The sequence below is a fragment of the Parambassis ranga genome, chromosome 18 (genome assembly GCF_900634625.1).
Source record: "Parambassis ranga chromosome 18, fParRan2.1, whole genome shotgun sequence".
Taxonomy (NCBI): Eukaryota; Metazoa; Chordata; class Actinopteri; family Ambassidae; genus Parambassis; species Parambassis ranga.
The window spans coordinates 5,066,112-5,078,437 of NC_041038.1; the positions used below are offsets into that span (position 1 = coordinate 5,066,112).

The window sequence follows — 12,326 nt, forward strand, 5'->3', positions numbered from 1 at the left end:
CCTGAGCCTTCTTTTGGGTTGTTTGACTAAACACATGTATTGTTTATGTGTCTTAGAATGGATTCACTCCTCTCTACATGGCCGCCCAGGAGAATCACCTGGATGTGGTGCGCTACCTGCTTGAGAATGGAGGCAACCAGAGCATTGCTACAGAGGTGAGAGGAGTGTGTATGTGAGGAGACATGGATGTGTGAACATTGTATAACAGCTGATGTCTGTGATTTTTCACAACTTTGTAGAATTTTGACTTTTAAAGGTCAAAAATGTCTCCAAGTCATCCTCTTCTGACCAGTTATAGTGCTCCACTCACATCTTGGGTTCTTTCTTTCTAATTATTTCTTTTCTTCTCTTCTTCTCTCCCAGGATGGCTTCACCCCTCTGGCCATTGCCCTCCAGCAGGGCCACAACCAGGTGGTGTCCATCTTACTGGAGAATGATACTAAAGGCAAAGTCCGCCTGCCTGCCTTGCACATTGCTGCCCGCAAGGATGACACCAAATCAGCCGCCCTGCTCCTCCAGAATGACCACAACGCTGATGTCCAGTCCAAGGTATGATCACAGCACAGTTTAACTTGCAAAGGTCTGCATGTGTGGAAGTCAAGCTAACCTGGTGTTCTGTGTTTGTGGCTAAATACCTTAACAAAATATGCAGTTGAAGTGCTACTGTGAATGATACAGTATGACACTGTGGTTTATTTGGCTCAAGCTGAAGTTAAGCACTGAAATCTGTCATGTCCACTACATGAGAGTCCACCTTGCTTCCCAGATGTTTCACTGTGATGTGTATCTGGATAAGTTATCCTGATTATTAGGGACCTTATTAAGCTGTTCTTATGATATCTTCATAATCACAGGGTCTCAATTTTCTTTGGTTATTGTTATGCAAAGTCGAAAAGTAGGTGGAAAGCTGGCAGAGAACAGTTTCATGGAAGGTGACGTTCCAGTACAATAACATGGAGTTGCTTTGTGTGGGCTGTAAAGAATTTGTAGTTGTACTCATTGTCATGGTGGCATTTATGATGAGACGCTATACCCACAGGAATGATATGTAAGCCCACAGCGATGACACTCCTACCTTTTTGCTGGGAGAAGCTGCTCAGACCAACAGAAATGACAGAAAAGTCTTTCTTCTGGCAATAATGATGTTACTACCCATATGTCAAAACGTATATATGTTTAGGTGCATATCAGGTAATGTGTTGTTTTGGTTTTGGTTTGTAACTCTATAATACTTAAATCCAAAGTAACAGGATCTTTTACTAACTGCAACTCTGATAAAATATCCAGATACCAATCACAGCGGGAGTAAATAGAAAGTATATTTACAATAGAAGACAGCTGATGTTCTGATGTGTCCATGTGTCATGAAGCTGTACAGATGTGTATAGTGTCTGTGTTTCCATCAGTCTGTCTCTCTCTCTCCCTTACTCTCTCTCTCATTCAGTGTCTCTGTGCCTGCCACGTCACTCCTGGTCCTGCCACTAACTGGGTCTCTCCCTCTTTTTTTCCTTTCTCTCTTTAAATGCTTCCTCTCACACACTTCCCCTCATCACCCCCTCCTACCTCGCTGCACCGGTGTCTAAGTGTAGCACTGTCCACTGCATGGAGTGTGCCACTGTCTGCAGGTTGTATGGTGGTCATATCTAAGCCTGCATGCAAACAGTGTGTGTGGGAGGGTTGAAGGTTGTATTTTGACCATCAGCAAGGGGTGGGAGGGGTTAAAGTGACAACCTGCTATTAGTGGAAACTCAGAATTTCATGTTGATATTTGACTTAATGTTAGGCTGTACTTCTGATACCGGGTAGTGGCTTTAAGCGACGTGACTAGAGTGACATTTTACTCACTACACCTGCTTATCAGTCTACTATTTCATATTTCAACAAGGCACCATTTATGTTGTTATGTAAGAAATAACACAGTAGACTCGGCTCTGGGTGTGTGCATGTCTTTGCTAAAATGCTGCTATAAATGCTTCTGCTGCTAGGATGCTCAATATGACTCACAAGGAAGGCCCAGAGGAGAGCAGCTATAAACTGCAGCCTCTACAATCACACACTTATACATAAGTCATATGTTACAGTATGTAGGTATGGCTCAGTACACTGGGAAAACAGTCCAAGGACTGCTGATTGAAAGGGTAAAATTATCAGATTAGCATTGCAAGAATCTGTAAAAAGTAGAATAAATTAAGCTTATTCAGATAAATGAGCTAAATGTTAGCTTGTCACCAGTAAATAGTTGGTTGCACTGTGAGAAATGGCTCAGATAGGTCACTACTGCTGATAAAAAGAAAATCAAGTTGTATCTTTTATGTTTAGCATTCAATGGTGTTTAAAATTACCATCAAGCAGCTAGCATAGTGTTATTGGTCATCTCCCTTCTGATAGTCTGCTGTGATTGGTGGGTTCTAACACCTGAACAAGCACTGCCATCAGTTCTACATCATCTCTTTTTCATCATGTCCAGCCTTATCTTTCCTTCTTTCTTGTTGTGTGGTGACTGATATAGCTTATATAGCTGAATGTTAGAGTGAGAAACCTCTAAAAATAGTGACATTTAAATCTTATTAAACATAACCTTTTATTGCAATGGGGCAAAAAGACGTTATTTGATATATTTCACAAGGACAGTGACCCGCTCCAGCCACGTCACTTACCGGTTTAGTTTGTGACTGTACAGCTGCCTGTGAGCTGCTGTGCATCAACTACAGCACAGTACTGTGTCCACCCACCTAACTGAACTGATCTTTCCCTCCCTCATTCCTCCTGCAACAGATGATGGTCAATAGGACTACTGAGGTATACACACGCTCCTTTAACGCTCCACAGATTCACTGTTCAGTCCCGTCTCTGTGGTTCCTTTTTCCTTTCTCTCCACTACCTTTATTTTGTCACGACCACAGCACTGCATGGTGTACATCAACTGTAATTTGGTTCATTTTCTCATTTTCTCATGGTTTCGGTTGGTTAGGTACTTGTATAATAAGAGGCCACCATGCATGGCTGACTGAATGGCCAAGCCACTGCCATGTGTCCTGTGCCAGGCACTGCACAGCGTGTGTATCAATTATCTTTGGCTTTTTAATTTTATTATTCATAATATTTCTTTATGCACTTTCATTTTTCTTTTTTTTCTATTTATTTTGTCACTGGCTCAGCTTTTGTTTTTTGTTTTCTCCTCTCTGAGTTAATACATGTAGAAATAATTCATGATGATTGACATGTTCACTGATTTATTTAAAATGACTGCATTTTTCCCCCTGAGGGTTTTATTTGAATATTGTGCTGTTGCAGTTTTTTGTAAAGCTGTGGATGTATGCTGTCTGTTGGTCTGTCTTTTGTCTATTTTTGTTGTGTTGCATGGTTTCTAGAAATGCACTATGAACTACTTAGAGCATTTTAAATATAAATATATATATAAATACGCTGACATGCTGACTAAAAATACAACAGTATACTATGTCTGTATGGAAGACCAGCACTGCCAAAATAAAAATGGAATCTTTTAATCAAATTGTAATTTTATTTCCTATCAGTGCACATGGCAAATCTTATAAAATGAAAATATTACTGAAAAATTGAGCTTGCCAAAACAAATACCGTAATTAAATATATATAATTGTTTTTGTTTTAAAACACTTAACATAATGTTGAAAGGTAAATTGTATGAATGAAAACTGGAAGAAGAGCAAATAATAATAAACAAATATATATGTTAGCTGGTTATGATTGCAATAGGATGTAAAATTAGACTTGTTTATTATTTATTAATTATAACTAACTACCAAAAAAAACAATTTCAAATTTATCTTTGAAATCGTCACATTTGCCAGAACTAAAAATGCAGTTTGCCATTAATTATGTATTAAATCATATTTTTTTCCTCTTGAAACATTCATTTTAATTTAATTCAATTTTATGTGCATAGAATCTTTTACAATAACAATAGTTTTAAGTGCTTTACCAAAACTCAGAGCCTGACACCTGAGCAAGCACTACATAATGAGCACACAAATGGTTAAATCCATCTATCCTGCAGTGCAGGGTCACAGGGAGCTGGAGCCTATCCCAGCTATCTACGGGTGAGAGGCGGGGTACACCCTGGACAGGTCACCAGTCAATCGCTGGTTAAATCATTTTATTTTGTTATTGGCAGCTCTGGTCCTCCATACATCAGCTTCCAGATCAAGTGTCTTTTTTCACATGCATGCAAAATATAAGTAACTGGCGTATAACTTTTACTACTACAAACTTTGCTAATCAATAATGGAATGATAATGGAATCATGGAAGCTTCTGAACTTATAAAATTAAGACCTTGTGGCCAAAGACCTGAATAGCATGCTGCATCCACGCTATCTTCATTTGCACCATTCTAAGCTTATTGACTGTGTAAAGTTTTGAAACCATCACGTTAGTCACTGTATTCTTCACACTTTTGTAAACAACTTTTTCACATTAAATCGGACCAACACTTACAGAATGGCAAGGTAAGGCAAGAATTTCACAACTCCTCCAACCTGCTCTGCAATATCTAACTTTCCTTGTATATTTCTCATTGTTGACTCTAATACCTCTAAGACGTACAGTTAACATAGTGCACTTTGGTGTTGGTGGGAAACCTTTATGTCCTACTTTGTGATTTTACTATAATTTGGTGTTGATTTTGGGTATAGTTGTAGTTGGTCTATCTTTGTGATGATGTCTTGATGACAGTCTGTGTGCACTGTACGTCTATTTGTTTACTTTTATTCTTGTTTATTCCTTCATGTTAAAATATATTTTGAAACCAATGAATTATTTTCATTTGTGCATGGTTGTGATGTGTGTGTTTTGGGTTTGTATGTGCCTACACAGACTTAAATGTTTTCACAAAAATGTTTTTTTTTTTTTTCATTATTTTTTTTTAGTTCTTTTCTTTTTTTTATTGCTTGATGCGACTGCTGCATGCTGGGAAGACTTAAGGATCCAAAGAAAAGGGTCAGAGTTGAAGGACTTGGGGGCAAAGCTCATGTCTAACGCCTGTCTTACTCTCTGCATGTCCGTCTGTTTCCTGTCTGTCTTTCAGAGTGGTTTCACTCCCCTGCATATTGCTGCCCACTATGGGAACGTCAATGTTGCCACACTCCTGCTGAACCGAGGGGCAGCTGTGGACTTCACAGCAAGGGTAGGAAAACAACTAATAAGCCCAGTGTTATGACCCTCCACCATTATAGGTGGCACAAACAACACACATATGTTAAACATAAAAACGCATAAGCAAAGATTACAGAAAATAAAATTGAACAAACTTTAAATTGAAAAAAAAAGCATGTTAGAAGTTAATCTATAATTAGCATTAGCTAGTTAAATGCTAACTGGTGTCTAGCCAGTAGAGTCTGAGAGATTTATATATTCCTCATTCTACTAAGTTGAATAAGGAATATATAAATCTTTTAAGCAGACAGTTAAAACTGAGCCAAGCATTGTATCATATGTCACATTTGTTGTCACCGGTGAATATATTTTTTTCCTTCTTAGCCACCATAACAAATGTGCTAATGGCACAGGCAGCATATCTGTGGTCCTGTTCCCTCCTGTCATTCTGTCATCCTGAGCCTTGTAACTGTGTGTGGGCTGCAGCACTCACTCACTCAATGAGACAAAGAAAGTCCTCCTCAAGTGGGGCCTCATCTCTTCATGCATCAGGACACAACCCAGGGAGAGTGGTTGAAACCAGAGCTTTGAAAAGGCCAGCTTTGGACCTGGTGTCTGAACAAATACCAGCTCCACCCTCACAACCAGACAGCCCAGCAGTCCCAAATGATAACTTTCATTTCTGGTCTAATGAATTTAAATCAATATCACCAAATATAACAGAGGTCTGGTGTCCTATTTTTAACCCAGTGAACAATGTAGTATAAAATAGCTTTACCTTCAAACAACACAAGTATTTGCAGCTCAGAAAAAGTAAAGAAAGTAAGGAAAAGATTTAAAACTGGTGAATTGTATGTCACTTTAATCTGTGGTCTTTCTCTCTGCAGAATGGGATCACTCCCCTACACGTAGCTTCTAAGCGTGGAAACACTAACATGGTTCGCCTGTTACTGGACCGTGGCTCTCAGATTGATGCTAAAACAAGGGTGAGTTCCCTGTGTGCTTTATTCTATCTGCTGGAACACTCACGTCAAATTATCCATTAACATCAGCAGATGTGAATGTTTTCAGTTCAGCCTGACCTGACCAGTAGGTCAGTGGATTAAATTCAGTATCACACTGGATACACTGACCTCTGCTCTGTTGCACTGCTGTGTGCCAGCTAACAGACAGTCATGTTATTAGCAATACAGAGCAGCATCATGCAGCCTTCCAGCCTGGCCGCATATATGAACAGTACATAGATACCATGTTATACCTGCTGATGGTTTTTCACAGGTGTTGCCACTTTTGGTTCACCTGGCTTGGTTACTTACAATACATGTCTGCTAATAAGTAAATGTATCATTGCCATTCTAACATCAGGTCAGCTCAGTATCAGTGTGAACTGAATTAATGTGTGTGTAATGTGTGTCCTGTAGGATGGCCTGACTCCCTTACACTGTGCAGCTCGGAGTGGACATGATACAGCTGTAGAGCTGCTGCTGGAGAGAGGAGCCCCTCTGCTGGCCAGGACCAAGGTTTGTCACATGTCCATTCATCTTTTACAGTTCAGTGTGTGCCAGTATGCCATGCTTCTCTTTGAGGGTTATGTATCTGATCAACCTGACCCTCTCATCAACCTGACATTAGTCCAGTTTTGTAAATGAATAAAGGACTGTGCTGTTTTGCAGCTCTGCATGATTCATTTCTACAGAAATCCATTGATGCAGACTTGATCTGCCCAGCTCCAGCACACTGGGCTGACAGCTTGACAAAATAGTAGCACAAAAGTAGCACAGTCACTTCCTGTAGGCGTCTCATAAGCTGGTACAGGAAGTCAAAGTGAGGACTGTTAAAACAAAACAGTGTGCCTAAAGAAGCTAAAAAAGTTAAAAGATTGTGTACCATACACCATTGTGTATAGGTGTAGCTCATCGTATACACTCTGATGTGTGTACTCTGAGCCTTATGTCTCCCCAGTCCATCACACTCAATTTCATTTTTTCTTTTAGAATGGGCTGTCCCCCCTCCACATGGCGGCACAAGGAGACCACATTGAGTGCGTCAAACACCTTTTGCAGCATAAGGCCCCTGTGGATGATGTTACGTTGGACTACCTGACAGCATTACATGTGGCTGCACACTGTGGTCACTACAGAGTCACCAAACTACTGCTGGACAAGAGGGCCAACCCTAACGCTAGGGCTCTGGTAGGTCACAATCAACCAATGAATTTTAATCGTCTCAGCAGATTCTATTGACTAATTGATTATTTGATATTGCTTATTTGGTCATGGTTTAATGTAATTATCTGTTTCCCCACAGAATGGCTTCACTCCACTGCACATTGCCTGTAAGAAGAACCGGGTGAAGGTGATGGAGCTGCTGGTCAAATATGGAGCTTCCATCCAGGCTATCACAGAGGTTTGACTGCCAGCTTACAGGCTTGTCCAAGAAGTTTATATCTGTTGTCGTATTTTGAATTAATTAATTAATCTAAATGTCTCTCTACTCCGCCTGTGTGCAGTCTGGTTTGACTCCTATCCACGTAGCAGCCTTCATGGGTCACTTGAACATCGTTCTGCTCCTGCTGCAGAACGGAGCCTCGCCCGATGTCAGCAATATTGTGAGTGATAGAAAACATGCCCATTGAAGAAATTAGTTAGTTTTTAGTGGTGATAAAATGAAAATATTATTTGGTTTAACTATGTTACTGTGCACAGCGTGGGGAAACAGCACTACACATGGCAGCCCGGGCAGGCCAGGTGGAGGTGGTCAGATGTTTGCTGAGGAACGGAGCGATGGTGGACGCACGGGCAAGGGTAAGACTGTTGTTTTCACTGTAACACAGCTGGTGGCCAAGGTCTCCATTAATTCTCCCCGTGCCGTGTTTAGGAGGACCAGACTCCACTCCACATTGCGTCACGTTTGGGGAAAACAGAGATTGTACAGCTGCTGCTGCAGCACATGGCCCATCCGGATGCTGCCACGACCAACGGCTACACCCCCCTCCACATCTCCGCCAGGGAGGGGCAGGTGGAGACCGCCTCGGTCCTGCTGGAAGCTGGGGCTTCACACTCGCTGGCAACAAAGGTGGGTGAAGAAGACACATTATTTGTCACTAACATTTTTGTGTCCAGGGCAAAGTTTACTTTACACATACTGGCTAGAGTGTCCTTGCTTCTTAAATCACTACTTGCTACTGATTTTATCTACTGTCAGTAAATGTGCAGCTATGTCCTCTGTGGTGATCCTGTGCCCTCTGCTGAAGCCTCACTTACAGATGGTTACAGTGCCACTGTATTTGCAGGTCTCTGTGTGTTTGACCCAGTTCTGATGAATGATTGATAAAGCTGTAAGCGGCTGCTTTCCTCTAAATTGTGCATGAATCCAACATGATTTATCATCATGGCTGTTTACCAGACGGGTCTGCGCATTAAAGATCTCCACCAGTCCAGGACACATCAGCGCTGTGATTTATTCATATTATAAAGAGGACGAGACAAAGCGTTTTGCAATGCAGTATCCGTCAGGGTTCAGTGCTGCTGCTCTCTCTCCCTCTTGATGAGTCTGTCTGGTTTCTCTCTGGGGAGGACGGGTGTGGCTGTCACTACAGAAACCATACCAAGTTTTCCCACTGAAACACAAGCATAGCACCATCCATCTATCCATCCACCCAGGCATGTTTGTAATAGCCATGTTTTTGCTCACAACACAGTCATTTCCCACCACTCAGTCTGAGTAAAGCCCTCCCCCATTATTTTCCTCTACAGCTGTTTCACTTGTTTTCCATACATCATGTATAATCCGGGGTTTGACAAACAAAGGACTGCTCCCTCCATGGAAGGGCCTGCCCATAAACACACTGATCATGTGGTTCCTGTCCACCCTGGACTTGCTCAGTATTTCATATGGTTAAAGTGCTCCCTCTGCTGGTCGTGAAGCAGAATAGAAAGAGAACTGACTGCATCTTATGGTTTCATGTTACATAGAATTGCATCAGCATGTCAGCAGAAGTGCTCTTAGTAGTTTTCTGATATTAACTAAACAGACTCTTGCAAAGCCACAGGGAATCCTATCTGATGAGTTCCCTTTAGGCAATGTCACAACTAATTACACATGTGGTCAAAAGTAGGTTAAGACCAGAATCCAAATTTTGATATCTTACCTTTTAAAATACAGAAGATACATTTAGCTACACCTGGTTTACCCACTGTTTTTGGTACAACTTCAAAATGTGTTTTGTTGCTCAGATAATTGACTAATTTCGTTTTTGTATTACACAATAAAGGAAAAAGAATACAATAATAATTAAAACTTCAAGTCCCATATACCACACAGAGATGTAGGCCTATTTGTCCACAGTATCTACAGATAATCTTGCATTCCTCAGCTATTCCTTCTTGTTGTTTCTCTCTACAGAAAGGTTTTACTCCTCTGCATGTGGCATCCAAGTATGGAAGCCTAGATGTAGCCAAACTCCTGCTGCAGCGCCATGCACCTCCTGATTCTGCTGGGAAGGTAAGCATCCAAATATCCTGTCTTCAGCATGGATAGTGTAAAACGTTGATATGATCACCAGCACCCAGAGAAAATATACCTTTTCCTGCATGTGTACTTGAAATATTTAAATATACATTTAAATAGTGTGTTGCTGGTTTTCTGTATTGAGGTTATGTTGACTACAGGAGCACTGGTAAGCCTAGTTTGAATAAAATCTCATTCCTTGATTTGGATTAACGACGATTTGCTCTAAAAAAAAAAAAACATCAAAGTTAACAGAAACCTTTTTACATCAAGATTCCTTTTTCTTTCTGTGATTATGTTCCTGTTTGCTTCATAATAAGGACCCACCCAGTGACTCCACCAGCTTTTGCTGCCTAATATAACTCTCCCAGTAACACTTCTTATTAACTGTGTGTGTGTGTGTGTGTGACGCTGCACTAACTGCTGTCTAATCCACGTGCGCTCACCATCCATCCCTTACAGAATGGCCTCACCCCGCTCCATGTCGCAGCTCATTATGATAACCAGAAAGTGGCGCTCCTGCTTTTGGACAAAGGAGCATCGCCCCACACCATGGCCAAGGTGAGAGTCCATAGTACACTGCTGAGGACAAGGCTGGAGAGGGAAGTCCATCATCACAGTGTAAACACAAACAGGGGAATTATCAATAGAGACCAATAGTGTTTTTTTAACAGGTTATAAAACATGTTTATTCTCCTGTCAGTCATTTTAACATCGAGGTTTTTAGATTTTGGCTCACTGTCGGACCCAACCTCCAGTGGACTCTTGAGGAACTGCAGTTTTTCTCATTTCCTTATTAGCTTCATTTCTCAGCCCTAAAGCTGGCTGCTTGGTCATGCCTAGTTTTGTGGATTCAGTACTTAAGCCTGATGCTTTGAGACATTTTTAATAGCTACTTTAAAGGAGCAGTTTGTAGTAAGATTTTTAATGTATTTTTATTATACCTTAAAAAGACATTCATTGGTTGTTTGACCTGTAGATGCACATTGTGTACTCTCGTGATTTGCTGCAGCACTTAAAGTCACACTAAAAAGTTTTTATACACAAACACACACTTGCCAGCCAATGAGAGTGTAGCTCAGATGTCTCTTTAATAATTTGTGGGTAGAAATTGAGTCCTTTTGTAGAAAGATATCAGGCTTTGATACACACATTACACAGAGGAGTTGTTGACAGTGATAAGCTAACCAGCTGACTTTCAGCAGTAACACCAGTGTCTGTCCCACTAAACCAGAATGGCTACACCCCTCTGCACATTGCGGCTAAGAAGAACCAGATGGAAATTGCAACTGTGCTGCTGCAGTACGGAGCAGAGACCAACATCCTGACTAAGCAGGGTGTCACTCCGCTCCACCTGGCCTCGCAGGAGGGCCATGCAGACATGGCTGCCTTGCTCATAACCAAGGGAGCCCAGGTCAACGTTTCCACCAAGGTACTATAGAGGGAGGAATTAACTCTTATCACTAGTATCACACAGAAGACTCACATACTGTTCTGTAGTAAATCCAGTTAAATGCAAAAAACCGACATTCTTTATAATGTCACATTAGCTTCATCACTGTTTTGTGTGTGCTCCTCATGCAGAGCGGTCTGACTGCCCTCCATCTGGCAGCTCAGGAGGACAAAGTAGCTGTAGCTGAGATCCTCTCCAAAAACGGAGCCAACCTCGACCAGCAGACCAAAGTATGAGCTGTCATAATTGTGTATTTCATTTAGCATCTTAACAATGTTTCTGCATACATGCCAGTGTATTTTGTGTTATTTAACTGATTTCCTGTTGTTTCACAGCTGGGCTACACCCCACTAATTGTAGCATGTCACTATGGCAATGCCAAGATGGTTAATTTCCTGCTTCAGAATGGAGCCTGTGTAAACGCCAAGACCAAGGTACTGAAGCCAATAAAGCCCCTGATATGCTACCACATAAGTTTAGATTATTGAATAATCATTTTGAATTACATTTCCTGTTTTTTTCTCCCTCTAGAATGGATACACTCCTCTTCACCAGGCTGCCCAGCAAGGAAACACACACATCATTAATGTACTGCTGCAGTACGGTGCCAAACCCAACGCTATCACTGTGAACGGTAACACTGCACTGGGTATTGCTCGGCGGCTGGGCTACATCTCCGTGGTGGACACGCTGAGGGTTGTCACCGAGGAGATCATCACCACTACAACTGTACGTCATGCAGTATTTACTTAACTGTGTGGGAAAACATGATTTGTATTTAATGGGTTCCATTTCCTTTGTACTGGCAGACGGTGACAGAGAAACACAAGCTAAATGTGCCAGAGACCATGACTGAAGTACTGGATGTTTCCGATGAAGAGGGTGAGTCAGTGCACATATCAACCCACATTCAAGCCCACAAATAAAACTGGAACCCCAGATGTGTCCCACTATTCTGTGGATCTGTCACATTAACTAGATCAACAGTTTGTCCCACATCAAACTCTCTTTTTGATTTATCAGCTCAGCCCAAACATTTTTAGTGCCACAGCTGCTCTGTGTGTCTGCTAGATGTGCAAACAGGTATCTAATGCACTGTAGAAGGTGAAGATTTAAGACATAGTGAGTCACTGTGCTGTCCACCTACAGCATGGAAAGCCATTGATGATGATGTGATGTCAGAAGACGAGGAAGAGGAAGGTATTCAGCACGCTGTTCTGATTGAAGGG

The 12,326-nt window shown here is 41.5% G+C and overlaps 1 protein-coding gene across 21 annotated transcripts in view; it reads left to right on the top strand.

The window, feature by feature from the left end:
* LOC114450699 (ankyrin-2-like) overlaps nt 1-12,326 on the top strand; it is a 124,009-nt gene that overhangs the window by 77,160 nt on the left and 34,523 nt on the right. For 17 of the 21 annotated variants that reach the window (XM_028429008.1, XM_028428988.1, XM_028429001.1 and 14 more), the window contains 18 exons: nt 57-155; nt 364-549; nt 5,068-5,166; nt 6,023-6,121; nt 6,557-6,655; nt 7,130-7,327; nt 7,443-7,541; nt 7,645-7,743; nt 7,841-7,939; nt 8,013-8,210; nt 9,540-9,638; nt 10,107-10,205; nt 10,879-11,076; nt 11,229-11,327; nt 11,433-11,531; nt 11,629-11,826; nt 11,907-11,979; nt 12,247-12,297. In XM_028429008.1, coding sequence (XP_028284809.1) covers nt 57-155; nt 364-549; nt 5,068-5,166; nt 6,023-6,121; nt 6,557-6,655; nt 7,130-7,327; nt 7,443-7,541; nt 7,645-7,743; nt 7,841-7,939; nt 8,013-8,210; nt 9,540-9,638; nt 10,107-10,205; nt 10,879-11,076; nt 11,229-11,327; nt 11,433-11,531; nt 11,629-11,826; nt 11,907-11,979; nt 12,247-12,297 — 2,191 coding nt within the window. Of the gene's footprint in view, nt 1-56; nt 156-363; nt 550-2,775; nt 2,800-4,480; nt 4,490-5,067; nt 5,167-6,022; nt 6,122-6,556; nt 6,656-7,129; nt 7,328-7,442; nt 7,542-7,644; nt 7,744-7,840; nt 7,940-8,012; nt 8,211-9,539; nt 9,639-10,106; nt 10,206-10,878; nt 11,077-11,228; nt 11,328-11,432; nt 11,532-11,628; nt 11,827-11,906; nt 11,980-12,246; nt 12,298-12,326 lie in introns of all 21 variants that reach the window. The other 4 variants (XM_028428995.1, XM_028428998.1, XM_028428996.1 and 1 more) reach the window with 2 other exon arrangements.